The sequence below is a fragment of the Oryzias melastigma genome, linkage group LG10 (genome assembly GCF_002922805.2).
Source record: "Oryzias melastigma strain HK-1 linkage group LG10, ASM292280v2, whole genome shotgun sequence".
NCBI lineage: Eukaryota > Metazoa > Chordata > Actinopteri > Beloniformes > Adrianichthyidae > Oryzias > Oryzias melastigma.
The window spans coordinates 12,708,669-12,735,420 of NC_050521.1; the positions used below are offsets into that span (position 1 = coordinate 12,708,669).

At 37.7% G+C, this 26,752-nt stretch overlaps 1 protein-coding gene across 1 annotated transcript in view; it reads left to right on the forward strand.

Moving 5' to 3' along the window:
* pcdh11 (protocadherin 11) overlaps nt 1-26,752 on the forward strand; it is a 148,905-nt gene that overhangs the window by 84,932 nt on the left and 37,221 nt on the right. Inside the window, exons 5-6 of the mRNA XM_024283274.2 lie at nt 3,766-3,801; nt 14,449-14,647. Of these exons, the coding sequence (XP_024139042.1) occupies nt 3,766-3,801; nt 14,449-14,647 (235 nt within the window). The remainder of the gene's footprint in view (nt 1-3,765; nt 3,802-14,448; nt 14,648-26,752) is intronic.

Genomic DNA, 26,752 nt, shown 5'->3' on the forward strand with positions numbered 1-26,752 from the left:
CATTTTTTGAATTGCTATGTAAAGAGTTTGCTTATGTGGGATGACCAGTGGACATAACTTTGAGTGCTATGTTTGTTAAAAATGTTCTAGATTGTCTCAGGTGGTGCCAAAACTCCTTTATGTGCCTTAACTCTTATGTGGAGATTGGTTATATTGGAAATTGAACAAGTGTATTCATTGAAAGAACCACTACGGTGAAAATCATATAAATTGTAAAGAAATGATAATGGGAAATGGGGGCAGGCTTACTCCAGGCCAACAGTCCCCGCAAAAGCTCAGAGGCAAATTTCCAATGAACTGCTCCTCTGCAGAAAATATGTCCTACACCACAACACGTTTCTTTTGATTTTTGCTAAAAATGGCATTACCATAAATAAAAGACCACTGGGAAGTAATTTAGAGTAAGTCAAAAATTGATCAGAGTGGGACTTTAAAACACTGAGCGTTAGTAGCATTTGTAAAAACTTGCAACAGTCATACAGACTTCAAACTTTATCCCTACTTCAACCAATCAACCAAGCAAACTCTGGACTACCCGCTTTACAACATCATATCCTCCACATGCTCAGATTCCATTGCACTTATTGCCTACACTAGCACAAAGGCTCAGTGGAGAAAAAGCATCCTGGCAACCCTGTGAGGTCTTCTTAAATTATCTGTGCAGAGAAGCATCTGTCACATTGTCCTGGAAAAGTAAATCTGTGGAAAACATTTGATCCTACATTGCTAATAGGGGGAGAAAACAGGGTGCCGTGTTCTTTGGATGCCCACCTCTGACTAACTTGATTGTGACAAACACCAGCTTGAACACCAGCTTAAAGTAGCCTCAATCGAGATCAGACAAATGCAGCAACCGGATTCCTCATAAATTAGTTTCTAAACACCAGCAAATTATTGGTGAGTAACTCTGTAGTCAACCCCTTGACTTGACATTTCATTGGCGTCTGTATGATTGAGGAAAGCTCTCTTTTGTGTGAATGTTTGTTTGAGTGGTTGAATGTGGCGGGTGGCATTTTTAATGTGCTTTGAGTGGTAATAAATTAGTAGAACAGCGCTACATTATGCACTCTGTTTAATATTTACCATTCGGAGACAGACCTCAGCATAAGGTGCACGTTGATTTCTCTCTGCATAGGTGAGAACATGCGAATAAGGGGAGAAGTCTAAATGTGGCTGCTATCAAGCAGAAGAAAACATTGCATGAGTAGCCAGTTGGGAACTTTGCAAGCATTCCCGCTGGGCTTGATTACCAGGTGCAATATAATGTGCTATATAAATAAAATTGAACTGGAACATGAACAGTTGGGGCAGATTTCTGCCCAGAAAGGAAAAAAAAAAAACTTCTTTGACTGTCATTATGCTGCCTAATCTGCTCATTGTGCAACATTTTATTTTCAATCGTTATAGCTGTGTGCCTTCAGGATCGCAAAACATTCGGGGCATGTTGTAATATGAACAAAATGTCTTCTCTTCCAAATCCTGAAAAGTGTCTGAGACAGCACAATCTGTCTTCACAAATAATTGTTATTGACTCAGAAAATATGGTGACCTAAAGCATTTTGGAAATACAAAGAGACATAAAAAAGAAACTGTAAGTTGTTTTGGGACTCTAGCATAGTTTTGGGAGATGATGATGATTATTCTGGTGTATTTAAAACTGAAACTCAAGAAATAGATTTAAAACATTTAAGTGAACTAAGATGAGAAAATGTTATCTTTATGCAGCATTGTGTTTATCATGTTAGTATAAAGTCTGGGATCCACGGTTGGATTTAAACATGTGCTCTATTTGAATCTAAGTTAATTAAATCGGAGCAAAAACACAAAGTGCACATTTATTTTTACAAGGATTTCTGTAACCGCATATTAAGAGACTCTGAATGTGTTCAGTCAGCAAAAAAAAAAAAGAAAATTTGTATTTACTGTAAATTACCCAGTTAATGCTCTTTTCTTGTTAAGAGCCCTCTGCATTTTCTGACAGATAAAAACATGATCTATTTCTGCAGATCCTCCAGAACAACTTTACCTACAGTCACAGTGTTTGATTTGTTTGTGTGATGTTGGGACTTTGGCCCTTTACTTTATTTCCTGCTAATGCTAAAAAGTCCAGATTTAAAATCGTCCCTTTCAGTCACATCATTGAGTTTTTATGGAAAAGCTCAAGTTAGGTGAAAAAAAAAAAATGTTGCTATAAAAAATGTAGAAATGGGAGTTAGGTGAACCTATGAAAGATCTGCAGCTGTTTCTGTTACACAGATGATAGTTTCATATCTTTTTTAATTTGGTAACCGAAGGCTTCTGAACTTTTAGTTTGTTACATTTTTATTGAATTTTGATATATTTTTTCCCCAGAACTGTCCAGCACTGTTTCTGTTTAAGAAATTCTTGTTTCTACGTAATTTATTTTAATAAAAAAAATAAAAGGAAAAACCTATATATCATCTCACTGCTCTGTCTTTGAGGGTAGAAAAATTCAGGCCAAACTCAATTGTCAATCACAACCACATTTTGAACCAATCAAAGGAGTTTATATCACGTTCCTTCCTTATTTTCTTCAGTTGACTGTATATAAGAACTGAACCAAGTGAGTGTGATGTTGAATGGAAATTCTAAGAGACATGATGACTCAGTAAAAGTTCTCTAAAGACGTTTATGGGATTTCATCTTCTGGGGCTCCCTATTTGGAACGCAAGGTGGAATGGTTACTCAGTCCTGTTCTCTTGTACAATCAATGATGCAGACATGGCAATTCTGAGTGGCAACTGATTCCAAACAGATTTTTCTGACGTTTTTTAATAATGCACAATTGCTTATGGGCCCCCTCTGGCCTGGAGTTCTGGACCTTTGGCCCCCAGGTGAACTCTATTGATATTGTGGGCCCAAATCCACCAACTCATAATATTGCTGCTAATTAGATACTTCTGGGACCTACTCTCTGCAAAAAATAAAATAAAAAAAAAAAAAAAATTGGCCTCAACCAACACTTTTCTCAAAACTTCATGTAAATTTAAAATGCTAAGAAATATTTGCACATGAATATGGAATGCTATCATAGCTTCTCTTTGCATAACCATGTTTTTGGATTTTTTTTTAAAGATTTAGAGAAGTCTTTGGTTATATAAGCTGTTATTTAGCATACCGCCCATGGGCTTTTCAACACTAGCAATCTTCAAAGCTTCCTCCTTGGTTAGGTAGCTGTCACTACTAGACATTTTTTTCTTTTTTTTTTTTTCTTGAAATAGTCATGTTTCAGAATATTATACACAGTACAGAGAAAACAAAATTGGTGATTAAAAATTAAATAGTCTTATCTCTCCGTGAGTTATCTCAGTCCCCAGAGAGAGGATGCTATTTTGCAGGCTTGCGGGTGTCTTTTGTTCCCAATTTAGACGCTTGTCACTGTTTATTGTTAATATTTGATGCTTCATTTGATATTCTGTTCACTTTTATAGCTGACATGCAGAGAAAACATCTTTATCAAAGTGTCAGTTGTAGGCCTAGTGTTGTCAGAATGTCAGGTTTGCCCTGTTCTTTATATTTAAGGGATGTGGATTCTTGTAGAACCAACAGAGCAAGAGTGCTGAGCAAACTATGAGTCAAAAAAGTCAATATATATATTCCGGTATTCAGTTAAAAATATATATTTACTGTATATATTTACATAATCTTGACATATGTGAATATAGCATAAAAAAGAACAAATTCACAGTATGTTAAAGCCAAATATTAATAATGATGTGAAATGTTTCTCTTTTTTCCTTTCAGGAGGCCTGTCAACTTGGCAAGCTAACAGCGATAAATGTAAGTCTCAGTCTTCTTATACTTTACTCTTTCTTAAATGTTACTTTGTAATTTCAGAAAAGAAGATCCACCCTTTTTCTATGCCTTTTTTTCATAAACGTGACCAATAAATTAATAGTAGCGATTAGATACACTCACAGAGAGAAAAAAACAACAGCATTATTGTCTTATTGCATTACAGAATTAGAGCTGTCAGCGACTGAAGAAACTACTTTCACAGCTTACAGATAACAGGGAAGTCATTGCGGGGCACTTGGCTGCTAGTTCTGCACCCTTGAAGCAGACAGGACTCCGTCTTCATTTTGGCAACCTTATTCGCCCCGAACTGAGTGTATTTTGTAACTTTCTTCTGAGGCCGTTGGAGCAAAAGACGTGACCACAGACACACAGCAAAAGTGCATTTCCCTCTGGGACATCCACATAGGCCATACAGGGTGGTGTGTGCCAAAAAAAAACAAAAAAAATGCAGGTACAAGAATAAAAGACATTGCTCTCAAAATAAAAGGACAGAAAAATTGCCATTAAAGTAAACTAAAGTAAAGAGACTTCCAGATTATTTGTTTTAGTAAAAATTTGGTTTGCAGCATTAGGTTGTACACTGACAACATCTCAAGAAAAAAAATAAGTCTAAGGCATTGTCTTTTATTCACTGGTGCAAATTTCTTGGTAAAATAAAGAACAAAAATGTCAAGAGATATTTATTAGAAGTTTATATAAGCCATGTATGCAAGACACAAGAATATAAAGTAATTTTAGCTCAAATATCTGAAGAAACCTCTCTGATCATCCAAACATGCCTATCTCTTATCCGAGTATGTGCAGCCTTTTACTAAATGGTAGGTCTTTTCAACCACAAGTCATGTGGACTTCCATGTTTCCATGTTTATATTTTGGTATTCCTGTTTTTTTCTTCAAAGACCCACTTTGATCATTCTAGTGGCATTTTCTCATTATGGAGAACATTTATGCATTTCTGAACATTTCTTTATTCAGATTGTGGTGGGAGGAGATGCAAAAGATACAGTTCAAAAAGGCGTGTACGTAGAAACTTCTAAAGCTAGCCACTAGCTTCCTCCTCTGCTCCATTCTCATGGACCCACCTATGGACAATTATAGGGCTGGGTTGATTAAAATTGAATAATCAGCTTTATAGATCAATAATCAATCTATAAAAGTAGAGAAGACTCTAACGCATCAAGCTATAATCTGTTAGCATGATGCTTAAGTTTAATGGAATTTCCCATAGGAAATGGTAACGCTTAGTTGACCTATACATACATTGCTGACTAAATATATGGCTTTATATATTAACAGGCATGAATTTTCCAAACTATTTTAAGATAATATTTTTTAAAGTAACCATTTCTGGTCTAAAACAGATTTTTTCCCCCTCTAACTTTTCTTCTTCTTCTGGAATAAGATGTAATGCTATAGTGCAATCGCCACCTGGTGGCCAAACTGAGACGTCCTCAAGGAGAAGCAGAACAATTTCTGGAGCTTATCCGCTTGAGAATTCATGTAACACTGTATGGTATAAACAATCTCATTATAATTTCACTAATGCATTTTACAGTATTTAAACTGTATCAGATTCTTATTAATATCTTCAAAACATATATGGATTAATGATGTATTTAAAACCGTGTAAACTCAAAATTGAATTGAATCAAGTGGATCGAAAGACTACAAAAAATCGGAATCGAACTGATTCAGGCTCTGGTGAATCAAATTAATTTTTGAAACTATTGGCGATATCCAGCCCTAGACAATTAGATCCATGTACATCTTAGTTTTACTCGTGTGAGTTGGTGTCTGGCTCATAACTGTTCGGCTGAATTGCTCCAATATTGCTCTTTTTTTTTGGTTGAACCAGTAATGTTTAGTTGGGGGTGTAAGGGGCTATAAAATAGTGGGAGAGAGTGTAAACAGGTGGATGATGGGTAACGGGAGTAGGCTTACTTCCACTCCAACAGTCCCGCCCACAATTGAGAGGTAAATTTCTAATGAACTACTGGTGCTCTACAGAAACTATGTCCTAGAAAACGACACAGGTCTTTTGATTTGAGTTAAAAATTGCGTAATTATAATTAAAAGACCACTGCTTTTACAATAGATAAAAAAGATGAGGCTTTAATTACTAAAACATTTTTTTTCAATATTCCTTACCTTATATCCAGTGTATAAACAAAAATAAACCTCTGTTATTTTTAATATAGAGGGTGAGGTTGTTATAGCAACCAGAACACTGGAGGCAGTAAAACAATGTATAAAGTTCAAATAAACTAAAGATGGCTGACCCCACCAAAGCATTTATGGAAAAAAAAAAAACTTTGACATGCAAGACATAACAAGAGTACGGAAACTTACTAAGGAAAATAAAAACATAGAGACAATACAACAAAAAAAGTTGTGACTGGACCAATTAACAAATAAGCAAAACCAAAGATAGAGCTCAAGGGAGAAGTGCTGCTGCATAAAATGTGCTACAATTATAAAAAAATAAATATATTTAATATATAGGTATTATAAATAAATAAAAACAGATTCTGACAGCATCCTTGTAAGTGGGCGGGAGTTAAGAAACCAGGGAACGTTCACAGAAGAGGAAAAAAAAATGAGACGACCCAGATTTACACAAGGTAAAGTCTGTTAAGCCACAGTTGTTCTCTTATATGCATGTTCAGCACATTCACGTGCAGCTGTTGGGCCTCAAAAACGCTGCAGCACAAGCTATCGCCTGCCAGAATGTGAATGTATAAATGCTTGGGTGACACTTTAATGCAAGCTGTTGCATGTTAGTTCTGCATACTGCCAGAATATGCCAGAAAATGTGTGTCACACGAAGCTTCTGAGTGAGTTCGGACACTGAAACAGAAGGATTATGGACATTTATAGCCGGTAAAAAATATATTTATTAGTCTTGTGACTGCTTTGCATGCTGCCTCACACACTGTTGCAGCCGGGAGCTCAGGACTTATGCAGTGAGAAAATTGACTCGGTGTTGTGCATTTGAACACTTCCTTATGATGTGTTTCTTCATCACAGAGGAAAGATCACAGAGGAGATGGGAAAACCGTGAATTTATGCATTTCTAAATTATACTGAGACTTAAAACTAGGTTTAACCAATGTTGGGTGTCAGAGTTGCAATAAAAAAGTCCTTGGTGAAACAATAATTGATTTAGTTTGCTGTCATATAAAAAAAAATACAGACTATAATCTATTTTGCCATTTTTTTAAAGGCTTTTTTAATATTTTGTAGCTGCATTTTATTGTGAAACGCTCCATTTTGTGCTCATGCTGTGTTTCCTATGTGGAATGAAGGGTCACACCAGCAGCACATCAGACCTGAACTGTCTACACACAACAGCAACAAACTGCTTTTTATTTTTGGCTTATACCATAAATGTATATCAAAGTGGTTTATTTTGTTCTAGTGGAAGTGTTTTCTCTGTCTGACCCCATGATACTATAAACCCTAAAATTGAAATAGCCTAATGCTTTTTTAACAGTTCAAATATTGGTGTTGACATCATGCCGCATTTTACTAAAAGGCTATAGGCTTTTTTTTTTTTTTTTTTTTTTTTTACTTGCTGTTGCAAAAAAAAGTAACTTTTATTGTGGTTTGTCACTCACCATATTTGCTGACAAAGTTAAAAAAAAAAGAAAAACTACTTTACGTAACCCCTTGACGCCTATTGGTGCAAATATGCATAAAACCATGCTGGCTGCTAGTTTTCTTTATGTCCTCTGTCATGGGAAAAAATCCCAAGACCATGTTAAAAACATCAAAAATGCAAGTTTCGTCATGCAACCACAGACATTTTTATTCTTTATTTATAGCATGTATATCAGTCAGTTAAATTTGGGTTTATCTTCTGCAAATGCAATAACTCCCAGTTCTGTAGAAGCCCTGCTCTTGCTGATTGCATCCCATTTTTTTGTGTTTGCACGGCATATCATTACATGAAATGAGTCGGATTGGAATTGATGAAAATTCATTGGATTTGTCAGAAATCACCCAGTAATCTCTCAGCACAGTTGCTAGAATCACCTCCCTCGCTGATGTTCCTGCAAACTTCTCCCAGAAGCTGACGCATATCCCATCACACATAACAGGCTTCAGTGGAACCACATGTACCAGAGAGAAGGCGCAAAATAACATTTGCCTTTGGAATTTTCTGGATCTCGTAAGCCTTGACTCCACAGAACTGGGACATGTGGAAACATGTATTTTGGATCAAGACATGGCCTTGTTTGTGCATTTTTCCCCCCCTTTTTTATATATATATATATATTTGCTCTTAGCACATGTGTGACATGACAAATCACCATCTCCTCTGAACAAATTTATGCGGGTCTAGGTGTGCCTGCGAGGTGATTCTTATCTGAAATGGCAGAGCCAATCTCCCCTGATTCACTCCTAAGTGGTTCCTGTTTATCACTCAAAGTGAGGTGGTTGTCAGCCAAGTTCTTTTTTGTGCGCCACTGACTACTTTGCTATTTTGAAAGAGTGATGGTCCATGGGAAAGTACACAGTATAATAAAGCTCAAAGAGCTGTGATCTACCAAAGGACAAGGTGGCAGCCACCTCCTTTCTCCATCTAAATGTAACCGACTTCTAATCCTGCTCCATCTGGGCTGCTACTACAGGCGGAGAGTGGAGGGTTTCTGGCATGTTGTTCGGCAGAATTTGGCATGCATCTCTGCCTGTTTAGATTTCTCTGTGTATACTTCTCAAAGCAGTGTTTTATCTGACTGAATGGGCTTTGTTTGGTCTTGATATCTCTTACAGCAGCTTGTCTTTGCTTTATGGATTTCTGGCAGCTTCTTTGAATAAAAGATCATGCTCGGCTAAGCGCTCACCTTGACTGCTGGATGTTTGTTTTGTTTTTTGGTATAAATGTTTATTTCTCGTCACTCGTTATCCAAGAGTGCAAAGGTTTTATTTGTTTAAGACCCGTTAATGGCATTTAAGTCTAATTATTATAGTCACACTGAATAACTTTGTTTTGGGGGCATTATGAAGTTTTTTTTTTTTTTTTTTTTCTCAACATCTGGCATTAATTTGAATGAGCCTGAATAAACATTAACCTAAAAAAGAAAAAAGAGACATCCTTTTGCCAAATGATTAAGTCCTAATTGTAACAGACAGGTGTTCTAGGAGCCCTAATAGATTCAGGATGTCATTGTTGGAGCACATTTTTAATAATTAGAATCATGTGGAGAGAAGCATGTGTTTTGTAGGGCTGCCAAAAACCCTCTGAGAGGCTCTTTTTTTTTTTTTTTTTTTTGGAAATCTGGACATTGCTTTTGAATACTTTGTCCAATTATCTGTCAAAACCAAAGACGGAACTGTAGCGGTGGATAACTGGATTTATACAAAGACATGTGTTGTATTAAGTGAGAAGGAGGACCTTCTGAGCTAAAGCAATGAATTGATTTGAAAACTGATTTTTTTTTTTGACAATCCATTTATACCTTTGAATTCTTTAAGACATCTAATTACATGTTTTCCTTTATTTTGAGACTTTTCTACTGAGTTGAATCAAAGAGCACTACTTAAGAAGAAGTGGCTCTCAGATCAATTGATTCTTGAGGGCAAACATTAACAAAAGCTTTATTTTTGTCAATAAAAAAAAACAGTTTTGTCCAAGAAAGTTATAACATTTATTAGCTTTATTATGGATTTGTGGTTAATCAATATGGCAAAAGTTATGTGTATTTTCTAGAATTGCACACACTGGACTAAAGATCAGTTCTGCATTAAGTTTAGTCATAAAAAAGGAAACAACATTTAAAGGTGGCTTGTTTTTATTATTTATATGTATTGTCATTTTTCGATTACTCCTGTATTCCCCTAGCCTTAGTGAAACAAAGAAGAGTGTGCTTCATCTCTGCACTGTAGTGGCTTAAAAAAATATGTGAACAGACATCACCACCTCCTGAGCTCAAAGTAGCATGTGTTAATGATGCTCCTAATTCACTGCTTGCATATTGCTTTTGTTGCTATAGCGATAAAGAAAATTAAGATAGCCATTTGTGAACCAATATTTCCTCTTGGAGAAAAAAAATTGCATCTATTTGATTAATGAGATGAATAAAATTCACAGCAATAACCAAAGCTGAGTGCGTAATTATGTTTTATGCTTTTATACCTCTATACAATGTGATGCAGCAGGATGTGCCAAGATTCATGCGAAGATATAAATTTAAGCAGCAGTCTGTGTTGCTTCGTTTCAGGTGTTTTACCTCAAAGTCAAGCTGGACCCCCTAAAGCCTCATTTTTCTCTCTGTCCAGCAGGAAAGAGAAAAAACATAAAAATAAAACAAAAACAAGCAACTGTGTGGTTTGCGTTCTGCAGGATGTGCTAACATGTTTGCAGACACTGTCATATAAAAAAAGAACGTTTTCTTTTATGGCTCCAAGGAAAGGTCGCAACATGAACTTCTGTAAAACCTCGGGAGAAATCAAAGAGGCCTGTACAGCTCAGAAGAAAATGCCCACACTCCTGTGATCCCCAAGACTTTACCAATCAAAGTCCCTTCCTCCGCACACGTTTCTGATCTTTTTGTGTTCAAATTGGGTGAGTGGGGAAAAACTAGGACATAATTCACCTCCGCTAATACACATCCCATCATCTATTTCCAGGATGTGTATCAGAGAGGTCTCAATTATAACTGCTGCAGTAACTTTATTATCTGGAAAGTAATTCACCACACTCACCAGACTAGAAACAGGTTTGGGTTACGAGGTCACCGTCTCAATTAGTTCTTTGCAGAGGTTGCAGAAGAACACTCAGCTTTTACTCAAGTCGAAGGACGTTTACTTTTGCTAAAGAAAAAGTAAAACTTCAAACTGAACTTTATAACTTAAGTAAACATGAAAGTGTGATAAAAAAAAGAAAATCTCTAAGTCTCACGTGTACTTACTTCTGTAGATAAAACAATGTAGCTCCTGGTTTGGTGCAAGAAACAATTTATTTATTTTTTTTTACCTTAATCCTGTAAAGCCCACTCCGAATTGATAGCAATTAAGATATTTTTAAAAGCCTTTGACAAAATCCACAAAAAAGCTGTGTGTATATATATATATATATATATATATATATATATATATATATATATATATATATATATAGGTTAAAAGCACATTATTAAATCTGTCTCCAATTTGATTGACAGATTTTTAACATGCCGTAATTTAAAGAATAAATTATGATCAAAATTTCAATACAGAAAGAAGTCCTAAAAATACACAACATTCATTATTTATTCTCTCCACAAAGCTTTAAAAATTAGTAAAACTTTTCTCGCCAAAACGGTTGAGATTTCGTTGAAGCAGCCATTATGAAATATGCGGAAAAGGCCCATCTACTGCCTCTAGTGGAATGATGATGAACTACAGAGCAGAAAACATGGACCAAATTATAAATGAAAATAATATTTTTAAGGAAACTCTTGATCATCCAACCATGTCAGTTGTCACGTGTTAATGTTAAGCTTTTCAAATAATTTTAATCTGCTTCGATTCATCACGGTTTAATAAAAGAATTACTCAGAAATGCAGTTTTATTATTATTTTTTTTAAATGCTTCAATAACATGTTGAAAAACATATGATTCTCATTAGAGTGAGTCTTTGAATAATCCCAAATATACTAAAGATGAATAGATTTAATTCTACAAGAATAGTTTGGGGCCTTTCTCTCAGATGAATCTTTGCACATAAAAAAACTTGACAGAATCGGCTCCATCCACAAAGATGTGTTCCTCACTTTCCTTCAAGTCCTGAATAAAACATGAAAGTTCCTGTCTTGTATTTTTATTCATTTTATATTGTTTGGTCCAGCTGCATTTGCCAAGTGCCAAATAATGCACCTATGTTTGTGTATGGTGGCAGTACTCAACCTCAATGTTGAAATGGCCTGAAAAATAAAATAAATAATATTTCTGTTGCACTTTTATACTAGAGAGAGACAATTTTTTTGTTTGATTTTTTTTTTTACAAAATCATGAAAGATAAGGGAACCAAAGGAAACACATAAATATGTCTTCAGGTAAATGTGTACACTTCAAATTGTACATGAGTGGAGAAATGAATTGTTTGCACTCTTCAACTTCCATCTTCTGGTGATTCCGATGACAAGATACAGTTTGAACGTATTTTCCTCTAAAAAGGGAATGAAGACGACAGATGCTGTGCAAAGCAACATTTCGGCACAGGTTTTCATTCTAAATGCCATATCACTGTGTTCATTCACCCATGAACAAGCTAGCATTTCTGTCACCACTGATGAAGATAATGCTGCTTGTTTGTCAGTGGTAGTGTGCTGAGAAAGTATCGCTACAAATAGGAAAGAAAATATGGAAAAGCCTTTTTTATATCAATTTGAAAAGCTTGCTTTTTAAGTCTGGGATGTGCGACTATGCAAAAAAAAAAATAAATAAAAAAGTTGAAGATAGAAGGCTAGCACAGAAACATATCTCAAGGGCCAGACTTTTTATTGATAATTAGATAAATAACTTCCAAACATATTTCTAATTCCTTTTCTTATCTAAAGTAATGGAGTATGCCTTGCCAGAAGGGGTGTCCATGTCCGTCCTTCTGGACAAATCTCTCAGAGAGATATTTCTTAGAATTCCTTTTAAAATGTTTTCTTCAGCCTTTTTTTTTATCTTAAACCCCCACAACTGAAACAGTCTTCAGATGGGGATGAAGCAGAAATCGTTGGACTGCATGAAGTGAACAATGAGCTCTGCTTGTCAACATGTGGGATGAGGGAGACATGGTCAGGTAAAAAGATCTGAGAGAAAGACCACATAAAAGAGTCTTTCAAACAAAGAAAAGAAAGACTTTGGTGTTGCTTTTTTCTTTTTTCTCAGCAGTGGTATTTGGTTAAAAAGGTTTGTTTTTGGCCGGTTTTCAGCCTTACCTAATCAACACACAACTGAGCTTTAGCTTCAAGGCCACCCACATTGGTCACAAATTCTTACATGTGATCAGAAGTTGAAACTAAATCAATATTTACCTTTATTTTTAAAACTCTGACCATGGTTTCCTCTTCTTCTGACCAGACCACCTGTAATGGCGTTGTTACGTGTTCCTAAACCTGATTTTAGACCATTTTCTTAAAAGGCAATAAGTGAGGAACAAAGTACAAGATAAACTGGAACATATTACTTTCAAGGTAAAGCATGTGTTGCTTTTGCTCCTCCAAATTAACAGTGTAGGCGTTAGTCAGGGATTCAACCCCTCCCACATCCCAAACATTGCACAATTGAAAAAAACAGAAAGATTTCTGCTGTTAAACTGCATGAAATGATGCTTGTTCTTCAACTCAATAAACTCAATGCTTATATGAGTGACATTTTGCAAAAATTAAATTGAAAAAAGAAGGTCCATGCTTTGTTGATGCACTGATTTGACTCTTGATGTGCTACAGATGTTCTAGGAAACGTGTCAAAGTCGAGGCCTGGGGGCCGGATCCGGCCCTCCAGATTATTTTATTTAATTGCTATTAATGTCCCGATGTTATCTTGCGCCTATTTCTAACTTGTATATATTTGACAAAATATACTTTTATGGAGAGTAAAATACTGACAGTTATTTAAGGTTTAAGTTGATTTATTCTTGAATAATATTCCTGCCTTTTTATTATTCATAATTATGTTAAAAAGTAACTGTTTTAAAGTTTTAAAATGTGGTATTCTGCTAGCTTTTTTGACTATTTTGGCATTTACTAAGATTTTTTAGGCTATTTTGAAGTTTAGCTCATATTTCAGCTGCATCCTAGCTGTTTTTAAGGCTATTTTCGAGGTAAGCTAATATTTACACTCTAGCTGTTTTGGCAAATCTAGGTTTTTTTTCAGTTTTTTAGCCTATTTTGAGGTTCAGCTATTTTTTCAGCTACATGTTAGCTTTTTTTTCCAACACTTTTTTTTTAGGCGAACTTGGCCTTTAGCTAATATTTTAGCTGGCTATCAGCTTCAGCATTTTCAGCGATTAGCTTTAGTGATTTCAGCTATCAACTTCAGCATCTTCAGCTATCAACATTAGCATCTTTAGCTGCCAAATTCAGTTTACAGCATTCGCACTAGCATTATTGCAGGTAGTGCTAAATATGGAGTTTGTAATTATGTTAAAAGTTCAGGTTTTAAAGTTTTAAAAATTTAGTTTTAGTGTTTTCAATAAATGTTTATCTTGTTCGGCCTGCAACCTATGGTGTGTTTTGGATTTTGGCCCCTTGTGCGATTGGGTTTGACACCCCTGTTCTAGGACAAGCGACAATTGATGCTTCGCTCTGTTTTCAGTGTTTGCAGGCTTTTGCTCTTCTTGAAGAACATCTATGGTCAGTTTTAGAGTCGCAAAAAGCAAAACAAAACAAAAAAAAAACATTTGGGTCCTCTGGAAAACAAGCAAACTAAAAAAAAAACATTCTTGTAGCCTCAGAAGTCAGGTACTTTGTAATGTTCCAGCACACTCCTGCTGCTGCTGGGGCTTTGAACCTAGTAGAACACCGATGCTAACCACTGTGGATCCTCACTTATGCCTGTTTTCCCTTTTCTTGTATGTCATTTATTGTTTGCTCACATCTGACAGGACAGGATTGATGTTTTATAAGACTTATCTTTTCTTTGTGCTCCAGACGCAGCGCCGCGTGACCTTCCATCTTCCTGATGGCTCCCAGGAGAGTTGCAGCGACAGCGGACTGGGAGACCCGGAGCCCAGCAGCACAGCCAGTGCCACCCAGGCTCTTCCCATGAGCTTTCCCCAAGAAGACTACTACGAGCAAACTTCTCCAAACAGTCGCACAGAGGGAGATGGAAACTCAGACCCTGAATCCAGTGAGTCTTCCAACTTTTTACCATTTGAACACATTAATGAAAAAATGAAGATGAACATCAAAGACTACTTTTTTATGGTGCATGCTTATGATTTTTCACAGAAGTATCCACATAAATTCTTAACAAGCATTTTCTGTCAGTTAAACTGCACAGTTAAAGTCTTGGGCAAAATCAAACAAGGAAAAAAAGTTGGACAAAAAATAAATAAATAAAAAAAACTTCTGCTTCACTTTTATTATAAAAAAAATCAATTTTTTAAGGCTGAATTTTGCATATGTTATCCTGTGCTAAGCTGTATAATGCAAAAATAATTATACCCCTGAGGCTGGAACTTTGTTGAAGAGTTTTTCTTTGAATGATTTACAAGACAGCTGTCACTGCATGGCGCACTGCCATGCGATGTCCTCCATGAAAAGCGACATTGAAAGCAGGATGTGCAACTTCTTCCTCATGCATATACAACATAGATTTCTTTTGGTTTGTTTTTCCGTTTAATCGTTGCTCGAAAAAGTTGCAGAGGGTGGGAAAAAAGGAAGGCTTAAGACTCACCACAGTGGACCCTGTGATTTTTCTTTTTTTTCACTAGTGGTAGTGTAAATCCAAAACCTTTTTTTTATCAGCAGCAAAGTTGCGGCTGGAATTATTTTGCTTCACTAGAAAAGGAGCAGACCTATTCTGAGTCAGCCCCCTGCTGTACCCACTCAGAATGGATATTCTGGAGCTGGTGAATCTGATTTTATTTTTCCTTGCATCACATGCAGCAGACAGGTGGAGGCTATGGTTGGTGTAGGCCTTGACTCCTTCTATGGCCCCTGTGTGTCATAGACAATATCACTTTCACTTGGGCTCTGAGTTACCTGTCAAAAAAAGAAAAAAACTTTATTTATTTTTTTTTTTTATTCGAAGCAGAAGTGAAACTTCACAAGCTTGGTTTGCCTACACCCGTGTTCAGTATAGTCAGTGTAGCAAAGCTGAAAGTGAAACCAAAGCCTTTAGTGCCTCCCCAGCAGCTGGGCTGACAGGTCCAGGGCTGGGGTGTCAAAAGAATCCTGATTGTTAATGCCTTTGTTAGTCACCAGATGAAGTGGGTGACATTCTGGTGATGGTCCTCCGTTCCTTCCCATGTGGAGCTCTGCCATATGATTATTTGGTTGCTAATTCTTGCAGGCACATTTCCTCGTACTTGCATTCATTTCTGCAGACTTGTCAAAAGGACGCAAACACCCATACAAATAATGCATAAATCCAAAAATTAAACCACTCCTTCCCCAGCTGTTCCCTTCAATGCATTCACCACTTTGACAGCATTGAATCATGCAGCCTACGTGATTCATTCAGACACGCAGGCAATTGCTCATCGTTTCATTAATATTCAGATATTATTCAGACATCAAACATTCTTAAACACATAAATCACACTTATAAGCCATTTTCCTGTGTAATAATGTTTGTTGGAGGGCATTAGTTTCAGAAAGAAGACATGTCATCACTCAAAATACATTTAGGTTATTGCAGTGTATTTAAGGGGATATTACACACCTATTGAGAGTACAGCAGTGTTTAGGTATGATTATTTTTTTTATTTATTTTTTTTACAAGCCAACTAGAAAAAAACAAATAGTTGTGCTGTGTTTCTATAAATGCAACACTATATACTCACTATTCTAACTCAAGCAGATCTTTTTTTAGCTGCCAGATTCTGCTGAATAACAGGCTGGCACAGACACTTGTGCATCATTGCAAGACAAAGTCATCTGACTTGCCGAGCTTTATTTTCCTCTCCCAGAAGTTAAGTCAGATAAACTCCGACTCTGTTCTACTCAGTTCAAAACCATAGACAGCTCCCGTGTGTGTTGACGGCCTCAGAGATGAGTGCTTTGGTGACAGAGGGGGGGCCTAAGATGGATTAGATATGGTTTTATCAATGAGCACCAGGCTGGCATGGCGGCTGCAATCTCTTATCGTGTCGTCTCAATTTGTAAAGCAGAAGGAACAAGGAAAAGTGGAAAGAGGAGATGGGATGACTAAGTTAGAACAGAGAAATGGAGCGGATATTTTTGAAAAATGAAAAATGTTAGAAGAAAGGAGTTTCAGTGGTGAAAAAACAGCATTGTTTAGCAAAGGTGCCTCAGCGAGGATTTGAATGTCAACTGGCACTGAATAATTGCGTGTGCCAAAGGCAAGCCATGTGGCCTTCTTGTGACAATGAATTTCTCGACTCCTCTTTAAACCTGCATCTTTATTAGACCACCCTCTCTTGAAATAAAGTTCATATGACATTTTATGTTTCTATTATTTATGAGTTAGGCGGCTGTTCATTTTATGGGCTCTTGCCACCCCTCCAGGCTTTTTTTTTTTTTTTTTTTTTTTTTTTTTTTTTTGGAGCCAGCTGCCATCAATCTTTGCTGTCGCCTTTCTTGTCACATTTTTGTCCAAAGGTTTTGATCGTTTGTCCTCTGTCCTGACAAATAGATTAGTACAGTTTTGCATGGATGTTTGGAATGTCAAACTCTATTACGTCTCTTTTTTTTCACGCTGCAAAAACTAGGCACCCAGGAAATAAGTTAAAAATTCTTGAAATAAGCAACAAAATTTGCCTTTTTTAAGAGAACAGGTGTTCTCTTATGGTAAGATTATTTTACTACGGAAAAACTTTCTTAACCCTTTAAACACCTGAGGCGTTGCTGGTAAACACAAAATCTTTATCATGCTGGAACTTTTCAACCGTTAACACGATCAACGTAATTCCAGAAGAAGAGAGGAGAAATCTGCTGGAATTGCGTCGATCATGTTAACGGTTGAAAAGTTACAGTAATTTAAAGAACATAAACACCGGAGCTCCAGTGTCAAGGGTTAATGAGATTGTTTTTCTTGCAAGACAAAAATACGAATTTTTCATGAAGTGAGAGTCTATTTACATACGTGGGATTTCATTTTTGCAGTGAAGAACATGACATCCAAGACTGTTAAAGGAAACCTTTCAATTTAAGAAAACTTGTCAATTTTGTAAAAAAAAAATGTTGCTAACTAACTAACTATTTTAAGATATGTTAAAATTAAATATAAAAGTAGAAAGATTGAGCTATTACAAAGAGTGGAAAAAGTCTCACTTGTCACGTGGCAGCTGAAGTGCCATAACATCTTCTTTCTAGTGTCTTCTGTGCATCAGCTTTGCTGCATTTTTCCTGGCATAACTTAGACATACAGCGTCTTTACAATTTAATGTACTGCTCGGCCCACTAAGGCTTAGCTGTTATGTCCTGTGGATTTGTTGATGTTTGTTTTCGTGGCACCCTCGCTTTTGAAAAGACTTGAGATTCATAAAGCTCAATTGAGATTTTTTATTTTTTTTTATGCCATTTTCATGGTGTTTTGTTGCTCTTGTCCCACTAGCGACTCAGAGTGTTTTGAGGAATGATGTGAATCATCATGTCACAAACAACGATCGGTTTTAAGCTCCCAGACAAAGTGCAGTAGAGTGGGAGCAAATCCTCTCTTTTAAATCCCTGGCATTTTTCAAACAATACACTTTTTTTTTTTCCTCTGGACAATTTGTAATATGCTTATTTCTTTCTCCTGTTGTGGGAGTTGAGGGATTTAGGAGGTTGTCCTTTATGTGCATTTAGAAGCAGCTCGCTGAGAGCATTTGTAACATGGTGCATTAGTCTTTTGAAGAACCTGTACGGCATTGTGCCGTATCTTAATCTGCGGCATATGGCTTTCAAATGACCAGCTTACACCTTGTCTGTCTCAGATCTAATCTGCTATTAAAATAAGCCAATCCTTTTAAATACTGCGAGTGTAATAAGATTATAGTCTTAAATGGACGACGTGGTGTACGGGGAATAAAATTACTTTGTTAAATTGTTCATAAAAAGAAAACATATCAGACTCATCAAGTGTTTTGTATTGTATTTTCAAGCTTTTTCTTTATTTACATTAGACTTCTTTGTGATGTTTATTCCTGAAGCAAGCAGACAAATAATCAGGTTAGAGGCTTGCCAGGTTCTTTCCATTTGGGCACAAGATTCTCAATTGTTTGATTTCTGTAGGTCCAAAATGTCTATAATGGCTCTCAGACTGAGTTTCCTTTTGGCTGATTTACAACTGCCCCCTTTTTTGTCTTTGGAAAGACTACTTGACTTGATCTAGAGTGCCAAACACATTGGTACCACTTGAATTTTTAATGCTGCTCTAACCTCCAACTCTGGCTGCCAATTCAAAGCTTGCTCTGAGATTGGAATTCAGTTGTCTAGACATAATCTCAAAAGGAATAAAGGGGGCTTTAGGGGAAAAAAAGGGTGAGAAAGTATCCTTTTTCTTAAATAATTATGGCTGATGCATCATAGAAGTAAAAGAAAAACAAAGCAAGGATAATTGAAACACTCGATTTTATCGTTTGTGCCATCAGCACGTCATTATGTGACAGCAACCATGTTACAGTCTTCAGTACAGTCGGATGCATTAATTATTCATATGAGTCCAATTTCTGTTTCACTTTGAGGGTTCTCATATGCAATTAGATGTAATGAATGTGCTTCTTAATTACATTCATTTGTGCAAATTTCCATTCCCCACTGAATTTTTCTGGGGAAACATTGTGACACTGACCAATGCCATATCATTTGCAATGTGACCAAATCCATTCAGCGTAGAACAATTAGCTGTAATTAGTGTTACAATGTCATCAGCTACCACGGGGAAAGACTAAGCTGACATGCAAGGAAGAAGAGGACCCTTGTTCAGAGAGTCACAAGTCTAATAATACGGTAGGAACCAGGTAATTGGCTGACCACAAGCTCAGAGTAAGATGAACTACCGCAGGACAGTTCGGTTGTTTTTTTATTTTTTTATTTTTTCTACTTTCATTGGTGGCATGAACAAGTGCTCTCTTTCATTGCAACGCCACACTTAATAAGGAACAGTTCAACCTTGTACTTTGCCAGCCCATCTCATCATCTGCTGCTGACAAATGAGTGCCTCTGCTGGAGTAATTAAGAATGAAATGCCTTGCTTAAGGGTACAGTGCTGGCAGTTGAAAGATGGGAGGAAGTATTTCTCTTCCGTTTCACATCATGACCTTACATATTGTCACATTATCAGACTTATTCTGGTGGCATATTTAATTCATGCTGCCCATAAAATGGAAATTCGGCTTATTCCTTTCCTTGCAGTAATCTCACAATCTGCACGCTAACTTCTTTGGACGCTACATATTTCGTCCCCCTTCATGTCTTTCACATCAGTTTGCTTCCTGACACATATTCTCCTCTATATAAATAAAGCTTCTCGGTGCCTTCTGGCTCCCAAACTTTATAACATCTGCCGCAGTGGAGCTACAGTCGAGATAAATGACACAATGGCTATGTAGGTTAGACCGTTTTTTTCTGTCATTCTCACTCTTCCTATTTATTTAACTGCCGGGGGTACAGCAGTGAGTAAGGGAAGAATTAAACGGACTCATTTGTATCCTTTTCATTCGACTAGGATTTGGTTGAAGAGCCCAGTTCTAAGAGGTGAGGTGGAGGGGAGTCCTCGTTTAATCTGGTTCAAATGCCACACCAGACGTCTTGGAGAGAGACGCGCTATTGATCTGGAGGAGTCAACTCAGCTCACAGAAATCTCTCTCCACCCTCCTTCAAACAACTGAAAAGTGACATGCTAGAAACCTCCTTTTTCCCAGCATTAGGACTTTGTCTTTGTTATCTCACCAGAGACCTCTGTGAAGCCGAGACCCTGGCTTTCTAGTGCAATCATCCAGATCCCACAATGACAAGACAGAAGAAAGACTTTAAAAGGTTTTCAAATAGTCAATGATTGGCTCCTGTCAATTCTCTGAAAAGCCTTCTCCACGTTTCTTCCATTTATATTTACTACCACAGTGCTGAGAAATTACAGCTTCTAATGAAAATTGAAAGCATCACTGAAAACATCAAATCAACAGCTGTTAAGCTCCACTTCCTGTTAAGACGCCGTGCCATTCTTGTTTTTCATCCTTGTTTTTGACCCAAAAAAAGGTTTTATCTGGCATTATATATCTTATTAGCAGCACATTCAGTCATTTTAGTCAAACTTTTTAAAAGTTTATGTGACATGTTTGCCATAAAATACATGTTTTAAAGAAGGTTCTATTCAAAATCATTACAAATTCTGTAAAATCTTTCAAATACATGATTGTATTTATTTATTTTTTATTTTTTTAAATACAACTTTTTGAATTCAACGTGATGCTGCAGCTCTTTTCAAGAGTTGTACAATTAAAATGCTTATATCAAAGTTGTTAACTTGTTCAGTGAGACTTGTGTCTGGCTTGGGAAAGGATCAATAGCTGCCAAGTTTGATTGCATCTCTGAACAATCTCTTCTGAACTGGGCAAGGCTAGAGACAGACTTCAAAGATAGAGCCTCAAAAGCCCCAGCCAACAATTCACTTTGTTCCATTCACTGACTCTGTGATTCCCAAACTGAAATTGCTTGAGCTGCATATGAAACCTATGAAATATTGGATTTGAGTGAGGTGAGTGGTTGGAGTCCTTGATTCCATCTAGGTGATTTGATCTCAGCTACATCAAAGTATGAGTCTTCCAAAACAACACATCTGAAAATTAAACATAAAAGAAAAGTTGTGTATTTAACACTTACATTGTCTTTGGTACATGTTTACACAGTGAGTATTTTATTTGTTTGAAGTCCCACTCCAACTATACTTTTTTTCTTTTGTAAAATTGTTACTAGTGGTCTTTTAATTGAGCATTTTTAGCCAAAAATCAAAAAGCCTGTGCTAAAAAAAAGCTCTGCAGCATAACAGGAGCTTTACTCAAATTCACCTGCAAGTTTTGAGCAGAATTGTTGGCATAGAAGTTAGTTTGGCTAATTTCCCATCAACCCTTTGTTTACACTCTCTTCCGCTAGCTGATAGCCTCAACAAGCCCAAGCTAACATTAGTGTAGCAACAAAACCGGCGAGCAACAACCAAGCCATCCATCCGGACAGTTTTCAGCCAGGTGGCAGCTCAGATGAGGAAAATGAAGACGTTAATTTCATGGATGCATCAGATTTGGAGTGGGGAGGGAAGAGTTTGGCCCACCAGTTGCTGCGTCACAAACCCAAACTTTTTCAAACCACGGTTTAGGACCGAATCAGAATTCTTCTCTACGGCTTCTCCCTACCCCTACATTTAGCCCTCCAAATGGAGAGTTATGGAAAAATAGTGTCCTCTAATTCAGACGTCACTCCCACTTGATGACGTCATCAATAGTTGCCAGTCATCTACGCTAGCAGCTGCTAGGGCTCGAAAGATACATAGCATCAGTTTTATAACTTTAAAAAGTTATATATTTTATTTACGTGTACATTTCTGCGCTTCAGAGCGACCAGAGCAATGCGGAACACCCTCACGCCAGAGGGAGTCCCCCGCCGCTTAGGTTTCCCCTTTAAAAATCTATTTCAGACACCCCTACCCTTCCAAATACCTCTACAATTGGAGGGGGAGGGAAGAATTTGGCCTTCATCTGCTCCTGATTCAACAGGATTTGAGTAAAGAAGTACTCAGAAGCACAGTTATAAGCTTAAATTAAATGCTACAAGAACATGTTAAAAACACGATTTTCATTGGAGTGAGACTTTAAATCAAGTTAAAATCAGTCAGCCAGCAGCAAACACTGGAAACAGAACGTGTTTCCAACACTTCTCCAACTTTTTTCTTCATTGATGTTGAAGCACACCTGGCTTAAGGAGCAGAAACTTTCCCCCTCTTCCTAGCAGGAAGAAAACATGGGAAGCAATAAAATATAAATGTGCTAATGATTTATTCAAAGACGTTTGTTATAGATAGCCTCCACAAAAAAAGTCCCAACAGTCTGCATTGTTTTCAGAGTTAGTGGTAGCATCAGTGGAAATGCTGGCAGTTTAGCTTCTTTTATCTCTCCCACCAACTCAACCACACTCACCATGTCAGTGAACGGCCTGCTTTTTGGATATTGTGCTTCCTGTGTGTTGACAAAACACATCAAAATCTTAAAACCAGAGAAAAAGCTAAGGGTATTTTTTTAATGTTCAAGGAGGGAAAAATGTCAACAGTTTCGATTCTGAATTCCAGATTTGATGTTTGAGTGTAAATGCTGGCATGGTGTTAGAGGTCAGACGGTGTTGTATCGCAACAAAGCCATTATGCTTTGGCTTGGAGGTGTTGTATTTCAACACTACCAGTGGTACGGTTTATTGTTAACAACTGCATTAGTGAGGCTGAAATGGGGTTAGAGGAAGTGCAGCTGCCCCCCCTCCCCCTCACACACTCCCACCACCACCACCACCCTCCTTTAAGATATCGCGCCATGGACACATTAGAATGCATGGTCTCATCTCGTTCTCATTTTTCACATATAGTCGGTCTCAAGGATAAGGATGGCCTTTGCTCAGGAGGACTTATTGACCAAAATAACTGTGCATCAATCTCCTGAAGGCTGAGCAGGCTACAGCATCTCAGGGTTTGTATTTTCAACTCCTCTCTCAGTCTTTAATGTTATTGACCCGGCTTGTCTTGATATGCTGCAGCAAAGCATGGAAAGCAAGGAACATATGGCAATGCCGTCTCAAAGCTTCGGCGTCCTGATAAAAAGCTGAATTATTGATGCACCCAGGCAAAATGATTATTTCAAGTATGCTGACAGATTACATTTGCTGGGAGAAAGGCATGCTTTGACCAGTGTAAAGTTATATTGCTGCTTTTCTCAGCCTCCTTTTCCCAATAAGAAAGCAGGAGGACATAAACCGCATTCTTAATGAGAATCATTTCACAATGATAGCAGCAGCATTGCTGCAGTGACATCAATGGTATGATGACAGACGGCTACATCTATGATGCCATCTGTCTATTTTTCACATATATTTCAGTGAAAATGTGTCATTTGCGAGGACTTCTTTTCCTCAAGTGAAGTCATTAATATCACAAGCAATAAATAAATCAAAATTGAATCCATGAAATTTTTAACACGCCAGCACAATGTTATATTCTTATGGCTTTAATGTATTTTTGTTTTCCTTTTTTATAAGATACATAAAGGAGGATGCTGATTAAAAGCTTTTTTCTGCACCCTGAGCTGCCACTGTCAGCTAATTTGGGCAGTCACTGCGTAACTATGGAGGGGATTATTCCCATTCTGCTGTACGGGACCCTATCCCCACCCGATCAATGCATACTCTGACTGGTTGATAAATTGGTACACATGGACAAATAGATCACGTCGGAGACCACTTACAGTTTGTTAATGCTGACAAATGGAGTGAATGGCGAGGGAAGGAGGAAGTTGATAAAAAAAAAAGAGAGGAGGATGAAGTTTATGCTAAAGTGGAGGAACCTCAGGTACAGTAGGAGGTTTGGCTTATCAGCGTATGACGGGGGGGCTTTTGAGGTCTTGACACTGAACACACAAACGCGGTTGCTGTGTAGCCTTCTAGCCTAGAGAGCCAAGGCATCCATCACGTTCACTGTGGTCTGTGGTTTTTGCTGCACTTATGCACAGGCTCTTTGTGAGGCATCTGTGGGGACCTCAAGGCAATGCAGCACTCGTAAGGTCGGTCAGCTGCCTGCCATTTCATGCGTGCAGAAGCAGACCTGCTCAAAATCCTTGCCAGAAGCTCCTGTAGAAAAAAAAAAAGAAAAAAGAAAAAGAAGACAGACTCTGTCCCTTTGTCCCCACTTCCCCCGAGACCCCTGCATGATTGCATTGATTTGTCCTGATTCCATTCAGCCAGGGGTCCCGCTGGATTTCTAGTATCAAACATCTGTCACACAGAGGCAGCCTCATGCTGACTGATTCAAAACTCTTTTAAAGGCCCACATTTTCACAAATGAACTCTGAAAAGTCAAGATAAACGGGGAGGACCAGGCAATATCTCATGTTTTCAGAGGTGTGCGGAGACATTATTATTGCATTTTTCATGCTGAATAACATTTCAGTTTAAAATACTGCACATGGTGTTTGTTGTTTTTAAACATAAGATGCCTCAGCACCTCATTTTCCATTTCTTTCATTGTCCTTCTGTAATAATAGAAGCAGCTGGAGCCTTTAAACACCTATTTCTGCTTGTATGCATGAAAAACAGGTGCATCTTGGATGGGATGTAGGAAAGAAGAGAAAAGAAAAAAAAAACATTCGATTTGGAGAAAAATGTAGCATTGGGCAGAGAGAAAGTTCATCGTCTTAGCCAAAAAAGAGACTTAAACATCTCCTGAAGCCAGTCTCAGGCACTGGCGGCAGCGTTGTCTTTGTTATGATAAAATCAGGCCCCACTACAACTGAGCCCTTGATGCTGCAGTTGGCTTAACACGGCAGGTCACCGGGGGGAGGCAGATGTTGTCTCGAGGCATGTCCCACTGCTTCCGAAAAGATTCTGGCTGGTGTTTCTGGGATTACAGGTGCAGAGGGGTTGGTGGATAAAGGGTTAGAGGTGCACTTACCCATAGTTCATCTGCCACAGGCCAGCACTGTGGGGCTGGGATGAGCAGATATGCTCATTTTGATCCACTGATGTATAATAATTGATGATCAGCCCTGCTGTCACATCTGGAATCCAGCGGTCCATGCCGTAATGCGTCCCCACTGCCACACATGGCAACAAGGACACGGTCGCCGCCGGCTGCCGTGCTGACTTGTGCCACAAAGGATGGTCGAGGAGGCGCCGTTCCGTGAAACGCGGAAAACCTTTTCTTTCATTCTCTTCAAACACATGTTGAATGCACAGCTGCATTCATCCCTGAGAGAACTTAATAAATTTGATCACTACAGGCTCTCTTTTAAAAACGATTTTACCTTGAAGCTTCTTACTGTTATTATGCCTGTCTATGTAATGGAGGGAAAAAAACACACACAATAACCGTCTGAGATGAAGGACACTGGAGATAGAGACTGAAAGGAAAAGGTAACCAATAAAAGGCAAAAAAAAGTGTCAATTTAGGATCATTTTAGCTGTACAGTAAACAAAACTGCAACTGGGCGTTTGAAGTGTTTTAAAATAAACCCTTTCACTCAGCACACATGCAGCACATGAAGACAAAAAGGCTCCAATTATTCAGTTTAATGAATCTTTGGAGAAGAAAGGATAAAGTGTAGCCAGGAGGTCTGGAGTATCCCGTCCTTTATTAAGTCCAATACTTCATCATGATTGAAGCTTAAAACCTGACCTACTTTCCCCCCTTTCTTCTGTCTAGGTGTTCAGTCAAGAAATAAGTAAGATCTGGTTAATCATAAGTTATGCAGAGATGTAGAAGTAAAGGCCCATAAATATGAATACTAAAGAAACCTCCCACCTCATCCAGATGCATTTAAGAACAGAAAGGTCAAACACAAAGCAGCACCACTCAGAGTTATAAGACTCAAGAACCACCCTCAAGACACTCATGGTTCTGTTGCAGGAGATCAAAGAGAAAACCATCACCCTATAAAAAAAGTCTCAAACTAAAATAAGTCTCCCAGAGTTTTTTTTTTTTTTTAAGAAATGCCGTGAAGCATTTGGAAAGTTATGGTTTCAGCATAAATTTAAAGATCAATAGCTGCCATTATCCAGACCATGCTAGACAAAATTCAAACCACTGAGTGGCTTTGTGCAAGAATAAATAAAAAAAAGCCCTCCTCCACGTTTATTTTCATTGTGGGTCGTCAGTGATCCGGTCACATTTTAATCGCACTTTTCAGCCTCATTGATTTCACTTTACCACAGTTTGTGCAGAATGAAATATTGTTCTTTCTTTTCTTCCATCAGGGGTAATTACTCAACAATGGGAGTTTGATATCGTGGTGTATTAGAAGTCAGGGCGTTTGTGAAAAACAGATTGGAGCTACTTGTATGCTGCAGCCTGGATTAGAACACAACAGGCATCCTCAGACATATGCGACAGTCTGCATACTTATGCCCAGACCTTTATTTACGTTCACTCATTTGAACCGACACCTGTCTAACACTCACAGTTGTGACATAACAAAGGAAAAGATAAAGACGTCATGTGTGGATGCCGTTTCCGCTGGACCGTTTCACTTAGTGCTCATGAGTGAATTGGCAGTAAACTCCATGTGGAGAGCAGGTTCACACTTTAATCCTACAAAGCCCA